The sequence below is a fragment of the Diospyros lotus genome, chromosome 7 (assembly GCF_014633365.1).
Source record: "Diospyros lotus cultivar Yz01 chromosome 7, ASM1463336v1, whole genome shotgun sequence".
Taxonomy (NCBI): Eukaryota; Viridiplantae; Streptophyta; class Magnoliopsida; order Ericales; family Ebenaceae; genus Diospyros; species Diospyros lotus.
In genome coordinates, this window is record NC_068344.1 from 32,068,345 (window position 1) to 32,088,208 (window position 19,864).

The 19,864-nt window shown below is 36.1% G+C and overlaps 3 protein-coding genes across 5 annotated transcripts; 1 reads left to right on the plus strand and 2 right to left on the minus strand.

Moving 5' to 3' along the window:
* The first annotated feature begins 115 nt into the window (after window positions 1-115).
* Window positions 116-4,112, plus strand: LOC127806989 (putative glycerol-3-phosphate transporter 5). 3 transcript variants are annotated; one of them, XR_008024555.1, is made up of 4 exons: window positions 116-1,264; window positions 1,810-2,739; window positions 3,385-3,610; window positions 3,729-4,112. XR_008024555.1 is itself a non-coding variant. In XM_052344644.1 (2 exons), exons 1-2 carry the CDS (start codon window positions 316-318, stop codon window positions 2,358-2,360), a joined length of 1,500 nt encoding a protein of 499 aa, XP_052200604.1. In that variant the 5' UTR covers window positions 116-315; the 3' UTR covers window positions 2,361-2,759. The 3 variants fall into 3 exon arrangements, 1 of the variants encoding a protein (XP_052200604.1); XR_008024557.1 differs by having other exon boundaries at window positions 1,810-2,578; XM_052344644.1 differs by lacking the exons at window positions 3,385-3,610; window positions 3,729-4,112 and having other exon boundaries at window positions 1,810-2,759.
* Window positions 4,113-5,270: 1,158 nt separating this feature from the next.
* On the minus strand, window positions 5,271-12,263 carry LOC127806985 (probable protein phosphatase 2C 27). The gene is made up of 4 exons (XM_052344635.1): window positions 11,890-12,263; window positions 8,424-8,621; window positions 7,078-7,289; window positions 5,271-6,145 (listed from the first exon to the last, which is right to left on the minus strand). The coding sequence occupies exons 1-4, from the start codon at window positions 12,055-12,057 to the stop codon at window positions 5,584-5,586; spliced, it is 1,140 nt and encodes a 379-aa protein (XP_052200595.1). The 5' UTR covers window positions 12,058-12,263; the 3' UTR covers window positions 5,271-5,583.
* Window positions 12,264-16,802: 4,539 nt separating this feature from the next.
* Window positions 16,803-19,859, minus strand: LOC127805812 (40S ribosomal protein S11). The gene is made up of 6 exons (XM_052342598.1): window positions 19,762-19,859; window positions 19,598-19,638; window positions 19,402-19,502; window positions 17,452-17,596; window positions 17,257-17,346; window positions 16,803-17,151 (listed from the first exon to the last, which is right to left on the minus strand). Exons 1-6 carry the CDS (start codon window positions 19,771-19,773, stop codon window positions 17,061-17,063), a joined length of 480 nt encoding a protein of 159 aa, XP_052198558.1. The 5' UTR covers window positions 19,774-19,859; the 3' UTR covers window positions 16,803-17,060.
* Window positions 19,860-19,864: the final 5 nt, after the last annotated feature.

The window sequence follows — 19,864 nt, forward strand, 5'->3', positions numbered from 1 at the left end:
TTTAATGTCATGTTGCATAAGGACTAAACAGTTAATAACTTGATCTTAAGATTGTAAATGTAATTTATGAAAAATGAGATTGTGAATGTAATTTTCTCCAAAATTGTTACAGTTCCTTCCAGGTCGACGCCATGTTCCTTAAACTACACGAAAAATTACAGATCTGGCAAATAGCTCTGTTGAATCCCACGTTCTTGTCAGAAAATTCGATTCAATAGTCATCGCCATCTTCCGTTGTAACGTATACGTATTTGCGAATCTATGTATATACAATCAATCTATGAAAATTGATTCAGATTCAATTTCAATTCAAGAATGCCGGGAGAAACCCTAACCCTAGCTCCGCCCGGCTTCAACCTCTTCCAGTTCCTCAAATCACCAGATAAAACCCTAACTTTCCATCAAATCTCCGTCCTCGTCATCACATTCGCCGCCTACGCCGCCTTCCACGCCTCTCGAAAGCCTCCCAGCATCGTCAAGAGCATTTTGGCCCCCCAATCAGGCGACCACTCAACTGGGAATGCCGCCGGCTGGCGGCCGTTCAATGGGCCCCATGGCGCCCACCGCCTCGGCGAGCTCGATCTCGCCTTCCTCTCGGCCTATGCGGCCGGAATGTACTTCGCCGGCCACGTCGGCGACCGGATCGATCTACGGGTGTTCCTGACAACTGGGATGATGGGCAGTGGCATTTTGACGATGGTTTTTGGGTTTGGGTATTGGTTAGAAGTTCATGATTTGGGTTTCTTTGTGTTGGTTCAGGTTGTGTGTGGATTATTTCAGTCAATTGGGTGGCCTTGTGTTGTGGCTGTGGTTGGGAATTGGTTTGGGAAGTCCAAGAGAGGGTTGATAATGGGGGTATGGAATTCGCACACTTCAGTGGGTAATATTATCGGTTCAGTGGTGGCATCTTCTGTGTTGGGTTTTGGGTGGGGTTGGTCCTTTGTGTTTCCTGGGATTTTCATTATATTGGTGGGGATTGTGGTTTATTTGTTTCTTGTTGTGAATCCTGAGGATGTTGGATTGGAGTTGCCGGGAAAGGAGATCGAGATGAATGTGGAGGGAGTGCCATTAGTTGATGCGGAGGAACTTGAGTCTGGTGAAGCAGGGCTGCATCAATCTCAGAATTCAGATTCTTTGGCTGCAATTGGGTTTTTGGAGGCGTGGAGATTGCCGAATGTGGCACCATTTGCATTCTGTCTGTTCTTCTCTAAGCTTGTGGCTTACACTTTCTTATACTGGTTGCCCTTCTACATAAGGCACACTGGTAATTATTTGTACTTTGGTTGTGAAATTAGAATGAACATATACGAGTTGGTTAAAATGTTCTCCTTTGCATGCATTCACCATTCCTGTAAATTTATATTGCCAATACAAGATGCTTGCTCAAACTGGAGACCCTTTTCAGCTTCTTTTGATTGTATTCAATTGACAATGTACAAACAAATGTCTAGAATGTAGTCTGTGGTTCTTTAACATGCTAGGTGGTTTTCTTGCATTAGGATGTTAGAGAAGTCTGGAAACATCAACAGAAAAGCTTGAATGTTGTGAGAAATTTTAGGATGTTAGATGACTTTCATAGTTGCATCGTGCCCATTTATCATGGTGGATTTCTGCATAGAACCATGTCTGAAAGAAAATGGCCAATTCTTCTTGCACGTAGGATCTGAATGCCTCTTTTTACGTAAGTTTATTAAACGGCTCCCCTTGATTTGTTAAATGATTACTTTGAACTTTGTCATGCTGCTATTGTAGCTGTTGCCGCAGCTAATGTGGTTAATGCTTGATATTTTGTTTGTTTTTCTGTTGCAGCTGTTGCAGGTGTGCATTTTTCACACAAAAATGCTGGCATCCTTTCCACAATATTTGATATTGGAGGGGTTAGCGGTGGTGTTCTCGCAGGGTATATTTCTGATATGATTGAAGCTCGTGGTGTTACTTCAGTTATATTCTTGTTGCTGTCCATTCCTGCCCTAGTTGCTTACCGCTCTTATGGAAGCATATCTATGTTTGCCAATATTGTGCTGATGTTTCTATCTGGGTTGCTTGTAAATGGGCCATATGCACTCATAACCACTGCAGTTGCAGCTGATCTTGGTACACAGAGCTTGATTAAGGGCAACTCCCGTGCTTTAGCTACTGTGACCGCAATTATAGATGGTACTGGGTCCATTGGGGCCGCTCTTGGCCCACTTTTAGCAGGTTATATTTCAACTAGAGGATGGAACAGCGTGTTTTTTATGCTTATTGTTTCTATCTCTTTTGCGGCTTTGCTCTTGATTAATGTTGTCAAAACTGAGATTAAAGGGAAGCTAAGTGAAGGAAAATTACTGGGGCTGGGCACAAGCATAGCAGCACAATGAGGGGGGATTTTATCTGGAGTTCAAATTGTATTACTTTACTCGTACTGAAGAAATAACCAATGTTGGTCCTGCTAAGCTGTGATGAGGGGAGGGGTGGACAGCTTGCAGAATCAGTGGTGGTTCAAGTATTCATTCACTTCTTCAGTGTATATTATTAGGAAATGGCTTCCTACAGCAGATAGAGCTTTGGCAGCAGACTTTATAGAGCTACAATACGCGTATGGCTTTTGTATCTTATTAAGATGTTAACTTACACATACTGAACATTGATTAGGGATTTTTTCTGAGCATATTGTAACAAATTTTGTATTGCTTATTCATACCTAGATAAAAACTTTGCTTGTTTTGGTCCCAAGAAGATGATTCACCCCCTTTAATGGTATACATTCCTTTTGTTTATGTTTCTTTGCTAGATCTGAGATGTGAGCTTTTATTGTTCCATTTTCTGATTATTTGCTATGTACTGCTGCAAAGTTAATTCTATGACAAGGACTTCTTGTTAAAGTTACACATGTATCTTAGTTTACCTCTTGTGGATTCTGTTTAGAGTCTACCATTAGTTCTTCCATTTGGTCTTGTTTGGATCCCCTTGCTCATAATCTTACCCCTTTGGTTGAAGGTAGAGATGAAATGCAACTAGCAGTATTCTTCATTATAGTATTCATCAGATGGCTATGTTCACCTGATGGTTTGGCATACTTTTCCTTCATTTTTATCCTGTGAAATTTGTTAAGTAATTGTGTTGATTGGATTCCGGGTCCTTTAACTCAATTCATTTTAGAGAGTTTTTGCTGTGATCCACTTGAGGGAGACCATACCAGTTGTTAGCCCTTGTGGTCTGACTTGTCTCCAATTATTTTTGGGAACTTGGTACTTAAGAGAAAATAAGAAGGGCTTGTCAGTAGCCTGCATAATTGTTCTTTTTGGGAGACCATTAAGGTGACATTTCTCATTAGTTAGGTCAGAGGATTTGAGTTTGGAAGTTGTAGTTCGGAATGTTGACTCTATGTTACTGCCTCTGTAGAAGAGATATTGTGGACTGAAAGCCATGGAAGAATTAGAGCTCCGATGAAACTGAAAAGATAACCTAAGCGTCTGAAAGCTCTCACCAATCTGTTGAACCTGAGGAATAAGGAGCAGGTTGATGAAATCTTGGAGGGCCAAATTACCATTGCCATAAGCATATATGGTATCTCATTCTTCATCTGAAGTGAGCTGTTTGAAGCATTAGAAATGACATTGAGTACAAGGTATGGTACAGAACTATTTGCATTGAACATTTTCCATATGACATAAAATCTCTATTTGGTTGAAATCTTTTTCTTTTATACTTCCAAACTAATTTAATTTCCACATCTCTGAATTCAGCTGGTACCATTGCCCCAAACCAACAAGAGCAGCTGTTTCATTGGTTGCTTCCTTGACAGGGCTGCGTTTCGAAGTAGTTGGCAATTGGCAGTTGGATGAAGTTCTACAAAGAATAGAAACCGTGTTTATTGGAAGAACTGACATTTGGTTGACAACAGCTGCACAGCATATGTTCTAAAGCATCTTAGACTTATTTTTTTGTTGTTATTTTTAATGCTAGCATGTAGTTAAGGTTCAATATTTTCAGAAGGAAGCTTATCTATGATGGCAGGACAGTCGGGGCAGAAAATATTGCTTTTATTATTAATTGAGATGCACAAATTATGAGTTGTGTATGTGCCTAAGGAATATTATAATTAAGGTTTATCTTCATTTGTACTTTTATGGCAGGTTGTTTCTGCAAAGCGTGTGTGTTCTATATTTTGTTATTATTTTTCCTTCAGTTTGGGGGCATTAATCAAATTACTTATTACTTAATACCATATGTTTACTGTTTATCATATGTGAAGAAGAATGGAATTTCAATGCATGAGGCTCTCCACTCTAAGGAGGGTTGTTTGCAGGTTATTTTTATGTATAACTGTACTCTTATTTAGTTATTTTATAAAAATATTATTTTTATGAATTTACTAAAACTCATCTTTTGGTCACAAAAAGAGGTTATTAAGATAACAACTCTCACTCTCATGTAAAGGGAAAGGATTAAGTGACAAAATTTATCGTGTTTTTCCATCTACAGGACAAGAACTAAAGAGGAAAATAGAAATAGAAATGATGAGAAATCATACAAAAGTCTTCAAGAAAGGAAATTAAAGTAGGTATATCCAAAACCATGTAAAGGGAAAAATAACAGTTAGTTTTTATCTCCATTCTAAATATAAGAATTCAATAATCACCTTATAGAAAAATCAAGAGCCAGAGAATCTGGACTAATTATAGGCCCCGTTTGTTGCAGCTTAATTAAAGAAATTATAGCTTCTAACTTCTTAGATTAGAGTTTCTAAAACTTAAAATAAGTTGTGAACCTGTTTGCTGCAACTTCTTAGAAGTTGTAGTTAAGTAGTTGTGGTGTTTGATACTATAAGTTGTAAAATAACTTATTTTTGTATAATTGTTCATAATACCCTTAGTAGTTATACAATGATAATTTAAAAATTAATTAGTGTATATATATAAGTTTCAAATGTTATAAAAAAATTAATTAAAGTATAGAGAGAGAGAAAGAGATCCAAAAATGGAAATGGTGGTGGAGAAGAAAAACTTATGATTGCGTAGACAAGAGGGTAATTCTTTGTTAAAAATAAGGGTAAAATTGTCATAAAAATGTAATCATTTAAGCAGAAATTGTAAAAGCTGGGGTACCCCAGCTTTGAAAAAGCCAGCTTCTACCCCTTCTAAAAGCTAGTAGAAGCTATAAGTTAAAATTCTATAAGTTAAAACAAACATTACATTCCAATTTTTTTAAAGTTAGAAGCTAAAAGTTGCATCTTTTAAGCTGCAACAAATAGGCCCATAGCCTGATGTGCGATAAAGCAAAAAGACTGAAATACACGGCCAACAGTTAATCATAGTTTCACACAATTTCCATAAATCAGAGTATCCATTTTACAAATTAAGGTTTGCAGCCCAACAGATAGAGAAGTAATTCCCCATCCAAAAAATTCTTCTTGTTTCTCCCATTCTCTTGATAGCCAAGTTCAGTGCTTGTGATAAGTAACTATGTACAACAGCACTCTTGAAAAGAGGCGATTATCATCATCATCGTGACTAAGAATTCTTATTGACTACCATTTAGCTTTGCCTGCCAATTGAAAACTGAACTTTAAATGAACAAATAAATATGATCGATCTTGTTCTACCCTTCTAGCAAAAACTTGAGATTTTGAAGCCCCTCTGCAGAAATGCTCCTTTTGACTCTTGGCCTTTGCACCACGACTTGGGGAGGCGGTTCCAAGTGGAAACATACCATCACAACTGTCAGGTTGTCAGTTGCTTCTCGTTTTACTGCTTCCTCTACTATATGCTTGCAGCAGAGCTTCACATCATTGTGCTCCTGGAGTTTCCTCCGGGCAAAGTCCACAGCATTTTGGCTTCGAAATACATCCCACATACCATCACTCCCAATTATCAAGAATTCATCTTCTTTTGTTAGTGTCACCAACTTAAGTTCTGGTTCAGCAATCAAGGGTCCACCCCTTCCACTAGTTTCCTTCAGTCCTTTAATATGCCAATCACCAAGAGCACGGGTTACACCCAACTGACCATTCAAATAACCATCATCAATATATCCCCCCAGTGACTCAATCCTCATCCTTTCATTATCACAGCAAGGCCTGTGATCTTTCGACATCTCTAAGGCAATTCCTCGTCGAGACAGTACGGCCCGACAATCTCCAGCATTTGCCACAAGCAAAGATCTGTAGAAAGTCGTACACAATAATTTAGCGGATGCATGCACAGTACATATGGCACTTGTCAAAGAGATGAAGACTGTTTGGGAGTCCTGTAACTTTGAGAACCCCATTCAATTATTGCATGAGTCCCATGTTCATGTAGAACTTGTAGAAGGAAATTGAATGATGCAAAAGGACACGACTACAAAAGTAGTAGGATTCAACAAAAGGTGGAATTAGACAAGTATAGAGTTACACAAGGTCCTGCAGGTCAATAGGGGGCCAAGGAATGGTAATAGGTAAAATGAGCATTTTACAATGTGTTAGTGTCGGGGGCTATGATATCAACATATGCATATGTATATGCAATATAGCCCTTGTATTTAGATTTGTTGAGTGTAACAATTAATCTCCCATGTACATGGGAAAAATGGACAACCGACATAAATCCTATGTTCTTCCTTTTATTCATTGCTTTCTTATGCGTGTGTTCATCAGTTCTATGCAACAGTCTGGTCCATGGCATGCAAAAGAGCCCCTTAATCTCTAACCCTTACAATATAATTTAAGTCTCCCCTCCACCAGCCTCCTCTTTTTTATATCCTAAATTTGTGCCCATCAATGGCACCACAACGATAACAATAAGTGGGTGCCATTCATATTCAAGGGGCAACAAAGAGGCACATATTCTCATCACAAAGGTACAATAAAAATTAAGCTACGCATTCTTATCAAGCAAGAATGCATGAATACAGCAAGAAATAATGCTACCAATTACAAAGTGAGGGAATTCTCCCTTGATGTGATCGAATACCATTTCTTTAATTACTTGATGTGACAAATTATTTATCACCTTCCCTCATTAAACTTAAATCTCACTGGCTAGCTGAAGGATGTGGCTAGCTGACACCACTTAGAAAACAAATAGCAGACAACAGAGGAGGAGATTGGATTACCTCCCAAATATCATTGCAGCGAGTGCAGTTGTGCCAGAAGATTGGGTAGACTCAAGAAAGCATGACTTTGCAAAGGCAGCATCGGTTTCCATGAATGACCTTCTGACCACTTTCTCAAGTTCTAAAGGGAAATCAGCATCCTCAACAATGACCCTGGGTAAGTGGTCACGGACAAATTGTGCTGCCCCCTTGCCCCCATGTCCATCAAACACCTGTTAATTGAAAAAAAGGGTACATTATTGAAATTTGGTGTGTAATGTTGCTGTTTTTACTTGGAAATTTCATGTTCTATTCCAAGAGCATCATGGGTAATACTCATCTAGCTCATTTGAGGAATGCCAATGCAATGAAAGTAGTAATTATTAATTATTCTTTGGACAAAATCCAATATTTGTGTCATTTGAAGGAAGAGAGGATCTATATAGATATAAACATCCAGATGTTCTATAGTCATCAAGCTTCTTAAAATACTCACCTTATTAATGTACACGAAACTTGAAGAAACCAATGATTACACCTAACTTATAGACATGCAACTCAGTAAAGCACCCTACTCAATACTATATATCTCACATCTCAGTATTATAAGAACCCACTCTGTGAAGAAAAAAAGAAAAACAAAAATAGAACAAAGGAAAATGATATATGATACTGTTGTTTAGCTAAACTGTCATTTCCAATCAGAAACACTGTAACGATTGAGTCCACGGGCAATTAGCTAAATCAAAAGCTAATCCCTTCAAGGACTTCTGCCCCTGCAGACCTATGCTATAGTGAGGGCTCGTTAGAGAGAACCCTTCGATCTTTTGCACACAAGGTATGCTGGAAAAATAATTCTTCTTATTTTTTGATCAACTACAAGAGAATATTTATAATCAAACCCTAGAAGACTCCTACTAGGAATCAAATAGCAACTAATTGAAACAAACACTCCTATCCCAGATGAAAATATAGAATCCTAAGAGTAATAAGAAACGGACTAAAATAGGGAAACAATCTCCTAATCAAAATAGGAACAGAAATAGTCCTATTCGAACCCAGATAGAAATAGAAATAAAGCTATTCTGTTTTAGTTTTATTTCTAAGCTTGTAAATTTGGTTAGTTGGAGGTCTCGTAGTATCGCCCATAACAAACACACACTCACATATAAGCATCAACTAAAACAATTATTTCCCTACTAATAATCAGATTGGCAGTAAGTCAATAACAACATGAACAAATAAAAGCCTCATAATCACTCCACTAACCATCCCGTGCATTACCATCTTAAGCAGTTCACTAAATTAGCAAAAGAAATAGTTACTCATCAAGCAATTGACATTCAAAAGTAGGTTAAAGAACTTACACCATAGAAGGAGATTGCTTCCTCACCGGAGGTATAACCATAATTCTTTGCTAGGTCAGTGATGCATACATGAGTATCCTCCATATCAGAACGGCCTCCAATATCAGACCACTCTCCAGACCTAAGAGCAGGGATGAAGTTATTTAACGGAATATGTCTTCTTTCTACAACTGCTCCATCCTCACAAATGCTTTCCAGCTGGAATATTAGGGAAGAAAAATAAAATGAAAAGAAAATAATAAGTTAATTAGGTCAGAAAGAAACAGAAAAAAAGTTCCAAGAAGAAATTGAAACAATGAGATTCATGTTGCAAATTGGTTAATTTTGACAGATTATGTTAAAGACGTGCTGATGAGTCCAATACTGTTTTCACTTGGAAGGAGGGATTTTATTAAAGTAACTGAATATTACAACAAGATATCTCTTAAAAATGCTGGCAGTGGAGGAGAGAAGAGGAAAAGGAGAAATAAAATCACATCAAAAGAAAATGACAGAATTCACATAGAATTGTAGAACCCAGGATAGTATGAACTGCTCACTTTTTATTAAAAAGAATACTGATAATTTCTACATAATAATTATAAAAAGGGGCTTCAGACGTCCCAAGTGGACAGACCCCCCACTTTGCAAGGGTCAACATAGATGTCTTTGTATGCAGACCTACCCTCCTTGTTTTGCTAATTTCTAGAGAATCTCAAAACTAAAAATCAGGTCACTGTGCCTTTCTGCTAGTTAACTACAAAGGTCCTGAAATAAGAAAAAAATATTTCCAAAGCCCTTTTCATGTTTAACAAGGAGTGAAGGGCACACACCATATGCATGCAAAAATATGGATGGATCTACTCTTCTTTTCTTCTTCCTCTTCTTCTTCAATTTTTTTTTTTTTTTTTCTGATTGAAAGCATGTGAAGACCCTCTTCCCACATTTAATTTGATATTTAGCCGCTAGGAAAATTGTCAAAAAATGGAATTATAGTAAATAACTAAAAGTCTTGTGGGTATATTTTATCATGTCAAATTAGTGACATGGCTTCTAAATAAGGAAATGCTAAACATGCCTTAGTATTGATGTCTAATCTGTTATACATTGTCTTCCCCAAGTTCATGAACAAGGTTTGCTTCTTGTTGCTGATGAATAAACAAAAGCATGAAGAGTTATTCAGGAGTATAATCCATAAAAGTTTCCAAGTCCTTTTGAGCCATTATCCTAGTAGGGATGGTATGATCATCCCATGTGTTACTCAAGCACTTGCTTGCTACTGAAAAGCACATAATGAGATATGCCCTTGGAACAATCTCGAAACGTGAAAATTCTGTCAAATGGGAAACATGTTCAATAAGTATTTTTTTTTTTTTAATTCAATGAAGGTGTAAAAAACAAGTATTATGTTAGGGCATCTTAGGAAGATAGGAATTGCTTATTCTATAGACATACATGTCCAAATGAAATTAAAAAAAAAAAAGCATTTGAAAAAGATGAAAAATAATAAAGTAGTTGGATAATATATGCATAGAAGCGTGGAAACGCACAGGACAAGAGGGAATTTTTTGGTTAACAAAATTATTAATGTAATCCTTTAATTAAAAGGGATGTCTAATCAGGGCAGGAAGAGCATTTTAGTGCATATGTACAAAATAAAAAAGACGTTCAAAGTTGTGAAAATTATAGAGGAATCAAGCTAATGAGCAATACTATGAAACTTTGGGAGAGAGTGATTGAACAAAGATTAAGAAGAGAAATCAAAATGTCTAAAAAATAATTTGGTTTCATGCTGGTAGGTCAACAATAGAAGTTATATATTTGTTGAGACCCTCAATGGAAAGGTATAGATAAACACAAGGATATATATATATATATATGGTGTTTATATAAGTTATTAGAGACATGTATCATGGAGCATAAATAGGTGCCAAAACATGTGGAGGAGATACTCAAGTTTTTTCAATTATTTGCCCTAGTAATTGATGAAATCACTAACCATGTCCAAGTTGAGTTGGCTTGGTGTATACCATTTGCTCATGGCATTGTGTTGTTGGGTGAGATAAGACAAGATGCGAATACTAAACTCGAGATATGGAGGAATACTTTATAATCTAGAGGTTTTAAGTAAAGAAGATTGAAAGTCAAATGTATGGAATGTATGTTTAGCAAAAATATAAGTGTGAATATGTGTGGTAAAATTAAAAGATCAAGCCATACCAAGAAAGGGTCAGTTCAAATATCTTGAATCAATAATCCAAAACCTTGGAGGGATCAATGAGGTTGTTACTCGTAGAAGATGGTTACAATGGCAAAGTGCATCTAGTGTTTTATTTGATAGCAAGATTCCATTAAGGCCAACTTTGTAGAGGAAGACCAAATAAAACTTGGTGGAAGACACTTAGATATGATATGAGTTATAAGGGCCTTTCAAAAGACAAGCTAGAAATAATCGATGAGCTAAAATTCATGTAGCTCTAACCCCACATAGAGGGAAAACGGCTTCATATATTGTGTTTTTGCTAGGCATCGAAACATATAGGATCGTTATCATAACTGCAGTGTTACATAATGCTCGGGCAGCACTAAGTGAAATGACCGACTGAAACAATAAAAAGAAAATTTGAGTTTCAGCAGGAACAACATTCACATGTTGCAAAAACCAAATAAAGTCCTGAGTGCAAATAGATTATAGACCAAAAGAGTATGATATCAAGTGGGGATACGACAATAATCACACAAACAGATCAAGATAAGATTTCTGCCAATGTAGCTCAGGAAGTCTTATACCAGTTCCTTCAATTAATCAACAAACAAATGTGAAGGAAACATAAATAGTGGACATGAAATTGAAGTAGGGAGGGAGTTACTTTATCTGATTGAAAAGAAATTTGAGAGAGAAAAGAAAAATGAAAGAAAGCTTCATATCAACAAAAATAATCTTCTATGGAAAGGGAAGAATCAACCATCAGGACATAGATGCATAATAATAGTGAAGAATCAATTAATGGAGAGGAAAAAATGAAAAGTAAATACGATCACATTCGCAGAATCAACCCTAGGTAAAATTGATTACATCCCGCTGAACATAACAAAAGAAGGAAACAAGAAAAGGGGTTAACGCATACTAAATCAAGAGATTTACTAGTATGACAAGGATAAACCAAAAAATTCAGAGAGAACAATGAACTCTATGATACTCAAAGTACAGACCCACACAGTCAACCCAGTTTCAAGCAGTCAGAAGAACCTAAATGATCCCAGAACATAGCAATTAGGAACAGAACAAAGTTTATGAACCCAATTTTCGTAGAATCTACATGAACCATAAAGATTGGGAAGGGTATTAAGGAAAAAAAGAACCAGATCTTGGCAAGAACCAAGGACAAAAGCAGAGCTTGAATGAAATTGAGAGAATAAACAAGAATACCCAGAAGAGATTTTGAATCACTGTATGAAAGAGCAAAAGGATGGAAGAATCACTCACAGGAAGTGAATTGGGACCAAAAAGGTCACAAGAAGTGTTTTTTTCCACATTCTCCATCTGGGAATGCTGCAATTCAGAGTGCAAAGAACAGGTTTTGTGATGGTCACTGTGGTCAGAGAGCTCCCGATTTTCCATTGCCGTAACTTGCTCTGAATCTTGCACACACATGATGCGTGGCCTTGCTTTCAGTTGCAAGGCAACTTGCAAGAGAGAGAGAGAGAGAGAGGGGGGGGGGGGGGGGGGGGGGGGGAAGCCTGAAAGAAAAATAATGGGTATTTGGGAGAAGATTCTGCGGAATATGATGAAATCTTTTTGAGGCTGAAGAAGTATGTGAAGGCTCTGTGTTTATGTGGTAGTTTTTATTGGAGAGAGAGAGAGCCGTTAAGTTCCAGGCTTTTCTCAGAGGGACCGTGGCTGAGAGAAAGATTTGATGTGGTATTGTTTCAAAATATTTGTCTCATACGGCTGCAAATATTTGAAAAAAAAATTATAGTGTATAATGAAAAAGTTAAAACCAACTATTCAACGTTTAGTATTTGGATCATCTCTCAAGACTTTGAAAGCCTTTTTTACTAATCAGTACTTTAAACTTAAGATAATTCGATTTCTTTCACAAATTGAGAAAATATAAGCAGTTATGTGAATTTAAGTGGTCACGCCCACTTTACACTTGAAATATGTATTTTCAATTGCTTTCTTTCTTATATATTAAAATATTAAAATCTGTCTTCTATCTTTCTTATCACATTTTAGTTATTTAATACAGATAATTTAACTCCACAACAAAAATAAGAAATAAATGTAATATTTAGATAGTAATTTAATGACATGTGATAATATTAACAAGTTATTTAAGATAAGTTCGTGTTTAGTAAGATTTAGCTTCTTTTTTATTAAGACTAGATGTAATTATTTTTACGATAATTTAAATTTTAATATTAAAGAGTTATGCATTATCACTTTAAGTTTTATGATATCTCATTAAATTTATAGATGACAATTGAATATTTTTCAAATGGAGTTATCAAAACAAAATTAAACAATACACAATATTAAATATAGACAGTATCATAGTGAGATTTGACCCTTAACTTTTGTGATAAAACAATAATAATCATAATAATAATAGAATAAACAAGTGCAAGTTGAAGGAGGAATTGCCTGCAAATTTACCTCATTTCAACCACAAGGAAGACAAATTGGCGAACAAACAAAAAGAATGCTGAAATTTGCCAATTTGGTGGGTCGAAAAACCCCAGCCACTAAGCCACCAAAGCTGCAGCTTTTTATGTCCTTTGATGTTATGGGAAAAGCAAAAATTGATGAATGTGAAAAGTTGAAGCACTCTAAGCATATATTAGTCAATATTGTTGGTATTCTAATGATACACTGATGGCTAGTATTTGGAGCCTTTCAATATGATATATAAAAATCAATTAGTCTTAAGGTAGCCAACCATGTAGAATTGTGCATTGCTTGTGGAGAAAAGAAACCACTCCCCCAAGTCAAAAGAGAAAGCTAGGATTCCCTTCATGGTGATGGTTTGGAAACTTGGTATCTTTGTACTTTTTCCTGTCTTCCCAATCCCACCTTTATCTTAGCTTTCAATCAATTGGACACTCCTATTCTTCCACATGATGTCTTCACAAACGAACTGGAAATGGGATTTGGGTTGGGAAAATATTTAACACACACACAAAAAGATATATATATATATATATATATACTATGCTACAATTTATAAATTATATATAGTAGTTTCCACAAAGAAGAATCTCATAACAAATGGTTATAGTAAGCAGTTAAACTTATGGGAAGGAAGGTTAAGAAACTTAAATGTGAATTTCATACTATAACAAAGATGAGTGTCTCAGAACCTCCAAATTTAGCCAAACTTGTGAAAGCAACCCTTTAACTATTTATTAAGATGATGCCTCACCCACCAGAAGAAAATCCACCATGATTTTTAATTGGCAATGATCTGATCTGAAAGTGAAAGAAAAGCCTAATTGTGATTTTAGCATTAAAAATACTATAAATATCACATGATAACGATGTTGGTTTGTTTGTTTTTTAGAAAAAATACAAACAAAATGATACGTTTGTATATGAGCAGAGGCATGTCTGGTTCCAGTGTGAAAGAAAAAGATGTAATATATATTGCTTATTGATCGGAGAAGAAGGTGCCTTTGAAGAAGACGTGAGGCAACGAGGCAGGATTTGTTCTACTTTGCCTTTTGGAAAAGGGAAGGATGGTGAGTCGGTCAATAAATAAAGCGCTTCTCTTTCACGTTCACTTGTCCGTCCAACTTCTTCATTTTCTTCGCTTCTTTGCAACTTACAGTCACACCCCACAAACGCAAGATGCTCTCTCTCTCTCTCTCTCTCTTATTTAATTGGTCTCCATTTGTCTGTTGTGATGTTAAAGTCTAAGGGGGAAATACAATCTCCTACACAATTTTTATACAAAATATAACCATTCTTTGCTTTATTAATTTATACACTGTGATAGTGAAGTTTTCCAATACCAACAGCGTGACCTAAAAAACTAAAAAAATCTTTAAGTTTACAACCAGAACACACTACATGTTGTACAAGTCCTAAACTATTTAGTAATGTTTTAAACATTAGATTAGCCAAAGGGTTGTTGACCAGTCTGAGTGACTTTAAATAAAAAAAAAAAAAAAAACTGGTGGTTAAACTAGATTATCAAAGTTTTATTATGTTACATTTTTTTTTTTGATTTTTTAGAACAAAGTTACAATTATTTTAAAACCCAATTTAAATTTCAACTTAACAATGGATGTGTGATATTTGGATTGATTTTCAAGACATTCCGATTGGGATGATCTAAAAGAGACCTTGAAAAGCATCTCTGTTGTTGGGATTGCAGTGAAAGAGAGGGAGAGAGTTTGATAGAGATAGTAAACGGTGGAATAACGTGGCACAGTGTTGTCCAATCAAAATCTGTTGGTTGTGGGTGTGGGTGTGGGCCTCCCATCCTCCACTGGATGTCTCTCCTCTTGAATCCACACCATCTTTTTTATTTTTTTGTCCACTTCCAATTTTTCTTCAATTTTCGTCTTTTGGTTGGTTTCAGAACACGCTGGATGGCAGCTCCTTCACCAAAATATCTCTCTGCAAATATCTCCCCCCTTGTATTTATTTATTTTTCAAATGATAAAAATTCATAATTACATAAGATAAATCTATAATTACGTACAATAATTCATAAATAAATACTATGTACCAAATAAGCACATACAAATTTGCTGTGGGTTACCTATAGAAATGTTAAGTTCCTAATTATAATGGCAACAACTAACTTCTTATCACCACATTAATCACCAAAATAATCGTTAAGAGTTAAAAATATCTATTTGTGAAGTGGGTATGGAGCTCCCTCAAGTTGAGCTTGAGTCATGCTCCAATTTGATTGAATTATAACTCCAAAAGGTAAAAAACAGTATCACCCACTTGTAATAAGATGTTTTCATTTGTATAACTATTCCTAATCAAAGGTAACAAGACCAAGCCCTCTTACATAATTGCAAGGGTCAGGGTCAGGGTCAGCCTCAACATCATTCGCACAATCACACTACAGTGATTCTCCAAAATGACTGTTAGTAGCACAGGCCACATTTGGCACATTCAAGCCTCGAGGCATTCTGACATGGCGGTGTTTGATGAGTTGGGTGTTTCTTTTGAGGATTATGATCAAGGGAAGGTTCATCCGTGGGAGCTTATATGAAGCAACCACTAGGGCTGCTAACGAAATAAGAGCATCTTTAAAGAGAGTGTTATTTTGAAGTGTTATAGTACTTTTAAAAAATAAATCTGTTCCAATGACAGGTGCCAAAATAGAGGTATCATTTAATATTTTAATATTTTTTTATCAAAATTTAAATTTAAATAATCAATATTTTATAATAAAAATTAAAATAAAATAATTAAAAATGTCAGTTGAAATTTGCATTTCTTTCTTTTTCTCTCTTTAGAGGTTGTAAAAATGGCACCCCAAGAGGGTTATTGCCATTTTACAATCCCATATGCCACTCCCATCGGAGTGGTTGATTTTTAATCCAGAATGCTATTTTGGCAATTATGAAAATGGCACCCCAAATAGCACTCTCTATTGGAGATACTCTAAGCTACTCACAAGTCATCAATGGTTCGAAATTCAGTTTGATGTCAGTTTATTTAAGTTCGTTCGTTTATTTAGTTAAATGACAAACTTAGACTTTCAAACAAATTTGTTCTACTCCATTGTAGACTCGTTTATGACTAATAAGTTTTACTGTGACTCGATCAAATGCTCATGAATATATATCTTAGGCCATTTATTTTAAATTTATATTGTATTTTTAATAACTATAATATTTAATACAGATGCTTCTACAAGTTCGCTTAAAAGAAAGCGTGATGAAAGGGGAAAGATAAATGCTTGCCTAATAGCATGGCATCATCCATCAAAGCTCCACGGTTGTGTTAGAAAGATAAAGAAACATTAAGAAATTGGAAGATAAGACATTGGGAAAAGGAAGATAAAGATAAAAATTACAAAGGGAAGAGGAACTCTAGAAGAAACTCTCAAACTTAAAACGACCTTTAAGTTAGAGCTCTTGAAATAGCTTGTTTGAAGCTTCTTAGCTGTTACATGAGCAGAGCTCAGCTCATTATAACTTCTTAATAAACAAGATTAAGCCTCAATTTTAAACTCAAAGAGTCTGAGGTTGAACTTGGGCTTAAACCTAGCAAATGTCTTTAAAAGAGCCTGAGCCTCTACGGGCTCGACTTGGCTCATTTGCAGTCCTAGCTGCCATGGTATGGAGGTAAATGGTCCAGCAGAAAGAAAAGAAGGGTGTCTGGTTGGCAGAACACAACCTTCAAAACAAAAGATGAAACAAAGAGTATAAAAAAGATAGACACAGTAGTTTCAAATTTGTAAAGCAAGTTCCATAAATATCTGACAACATGCATCCTGATTCCACTGCATCAGCAAATGCATTTAAAATCCCATCACTTCATTAATCTGTAAGAAATAGGTGGGTGCAAAGAAACTTTCAAAATTGATTTTGGAAAAAAATAAGAAATAAGTCAAATGAATCATTACTCAGACTAAGACAGCACTTCTATGACTAGGTTCTATCAAAGCAATTGTAAAACATGGCTCATATGGCAGTGAACGCCTTTTTCCCTCCACCAGAAGATCCAGCAGGAATCACTTTCAAGACATTGAACCTCACAGTTTTTGACAAAGGCCTAGAAGTACATAAACAATAACGATTATGAGAAATCACAAATTGAGTTGCCTGAGATATTATAGTGTGCAAAGATGTTTAAAAGGCAATTAGATGGGAAACTGACCTGCACTGGCCAATGATAACATGATCTCCTTCCTTCACTCGGAAGCACGGGGAGATATGTGCAGGAATATTTGAGTGCCTCTTCTCATACCTGATGAAAAGAAAGGAACATAAAAGACAGGGTGTTAATCATTTTCTTCAAAAGATGAAATTCAACACAATGAAAAACAACCATACAAAAGAAACAGGGTCATGCCTTTGGTATTTCTTCACGTAATGAAGATAGTTCCGTCTGACTATGATCGTTCTCATCATCTTGGCACTATGGCATGTCCCAGCTAGGATGCGGCCTCGGACAGAAACATCGCCAGTGAATGGGCATTTCTTATCAATATATGTTCCTGTTAACGAACAATAATGCAGACTCAGATCAACAATCTTTCTAATTATTAACACTGAATATCCAAGAAAAAAAAATCAAAATTTATGTCCTAATAAAACCGTGGTGGACTACAAAGAGTTCAAGCTCCAAGCATAAATAAGGAATCAACTGAACTACAGATGTAGCCCAAGCTTCAAATGAGAACAAGATCTAAATTATAGATTTTCTTCCTCCACCATAACATTCATTATATAAATTATAAATTAATTCCTTAATCCAGTGGCGAAGTGCTTACTCCTTACCATCAACAATAAAGATTAGTTCAACATCATTCCACTTTTTCTTTGTAGGGTTCCTATTTTCCAGCATCATGTATCCCACATGGTGCCTCCAACTTGAAGCAATCGTTATTGGTATGATGTAGTTATCTCTTATAAATAGAACTGCAGCTATCATATGTCCCCCTCAATTGACAATACTTGAGAATTTAAATAAACGCATTAATGATTTGGTCTTTTGTTGAGATTATAAAAAGAATTAACCTCTGCCAGGGGCAAAAAATTGGTGGCATACCATGTTACTTCAGAAGGGATGCACATACTTGTGGATAATCGGTCAACTTTTCTGTTGGCTATCGTGTGGATTATTTGGGGCAAGCACAGGAAATAACTCAAATAAAGAGTGAGTTTTGCCTAAATTAAAGAATGATTTTTGTCCTTTATTATGGTTGGTTCTCAAGCAAACTTCACTTGCCCTTGAAAAAAACTGTTAGGTTCCATAGAGAACTGTAAATGCAAATTCAATCCTTTATTAGAAATCTTCCAAACCAAGTATTAGTAGCATAATGCATGAAATTATATTAGGGGCAATGAGATGACTGCAACCCAAGGAAAGTACAGCATCTCTACCTTGATGCGACAACATTTCTAGTTAAAGCCATAAGGCCTGTTGCCCTTGTGAAGGTCAAGATGACATCAGATCTTCTTCATAAGAGGGAGGGAGGGATGGAGAAAGGGAACTGAACTAAAAAAAAAAAAATATCTTAGTAAATATCAGATAAACTTGGCCTGCTTTTTGTTGGTTTTCATTTTTGGTCACAACAATTGATTGATCAGAGAGTTGACATGAATCATTCTCAGATGATAAGTGTCTTCAAACTTTACAGGGGAATGCTTATAAATGAATAACCTTTCATGAAGAATTAATTGTTGCGTGTTAAAATGGCTTCTAGAATCTAGATAGAACTAAGCAGTGGAAACATCGGTCATTCAGAATAATCCAGTTCAATTGATCCCATATTTCCGGTCATACACTTGAGGTCCATAAACTTGCAAGATGCATAACCTCCTAATTACAGTAACTCAATTTTATATTTGCCAAGAGGGAAAACCTGATGCCTCCTCAGCTAAGAACTACGTTATACTCATAAATGCGATATGTTTTGACCAGTGTTCAGAGGGTAGCAAAGCAACTTTTTTTTATATATACTTTTGTCCTTGCAGTAAGCAGCGTAGGGCACCCTAAGCACCACAACCAAAGCAATAAGAACAACGGCTCGGAAACAATCACCAAGCCTCCATCCCATGCTGTAACTGAGCAACAGAAATTGTTGAAATCGCTAAAAAAAGTTCACCATAGATCCACCGAGTAATGCCACTATCTCACCCTACTTTTTGATACATGTATATATGTATATAACCGTTAGACAAGAAAACAAAGCCTCAAGTCTTCAGATGTCATCCATGTTTCTAGACAACCCCCCTAGAAAACACAATGCCGATAAATCTAAGTAGACACATTCATATAAAAGGGATGAAAACAGACCTTCAATGGCTTCTCTGGGAGTTTTGAACCCAAGGCCAATGCTCTTCCAGTACCGGTTTCCACCTTTTCCAGGCCTCTTCCCTTTCCCAGATTTCTTCGAGCTGATAAAAGATCCAAAACAAAGCAGAAAACAAATTAAAGAACCGAGCCCAGTCAACAAAATCCAAAAATAAAAATTGAAGCTGGTTAGGGTTACCATAGAAACACTCTAGGTTGCTTCAGAAAAGCCTTCTCAGTCTGTAAACAACAGAGAACAAAACCAAGACCCGCATCATAAATTTGCCAGAAACACTCATATTCAATTAATTATTAGGTAACATAATGAGATCTATATGTTGGAGATAAATAAGATGCCAGAACCTGCTCGGCCATGATTGGCGATTGAGCGAAGCTGACGAGAGAGTGCGAGGAAGAAGAAGTAATCGGAGAAAGTCACAGGATCAAATAAAAACCCTAAAACCCT

What these genes read in the sequence shown, in the direction of transcription:
- LOC127806989 (XM_052344644.1), top strand. Translation starts at nt 316, where the DNA reads ATGCCGGGAGAAACCCTAACCCTAGCTCCGCCCGGCTTCAACCTCTTC. An exon ending in CTTCTACATAAGGCACACTG is followed by an intron (nt 1,265 to 1,809) that starts GTAATTATTTGT and finishes TTTCTGTTGCAG; the next exon opens with CTGTTGCAGGTGTGCATTTT.
- LOC127806985 (XM_052344635.1), bottom strand. Translation starts at nt 12,057, where the DNA reads ATGTGTGTGCAAGATTCAGAGCAAGTTACGGCAATGGAAAATCGGGAG. An exon ending in TTGGTCCCAATTCACTTCCT is followed by an intron (nt 8,622 to 11,889) that starts GTGAGTGATTCT and finishes CTAATATTCCAG; the next exon opens with CTGGAAAGCATTTGTGAGGA. An exon ending in AAGCAATCTCCTTCTATGGT is followed by an intron (nt 7,290 to 8,423) that starts GTAAGTTCTTTA and finishes TTCAATTAACAG; the next exon opens with GTGTTTGATGGACATGGGGG.
- LOC127805812 (XM_052342598.1), bottom strand. An exon ending in CAACCTAGAGTGTTTCTATG is followed by an intron (nt 19,503 to 19,597) that starts GTAACCCTAACC and finishes ATCTTTTATCAG; the next exon opens with CTCGAAGAAATCTGGGAAAG. An exon ending in GTTATCATTGGCCAGTGCAG is followed by an intron (nt 17,152 to 17,256) that starts GTCAGTTTCCCA and finishes ATGTACTTCTAG; the next exon opens with GCCTTTGTCAAAAACTGTGA.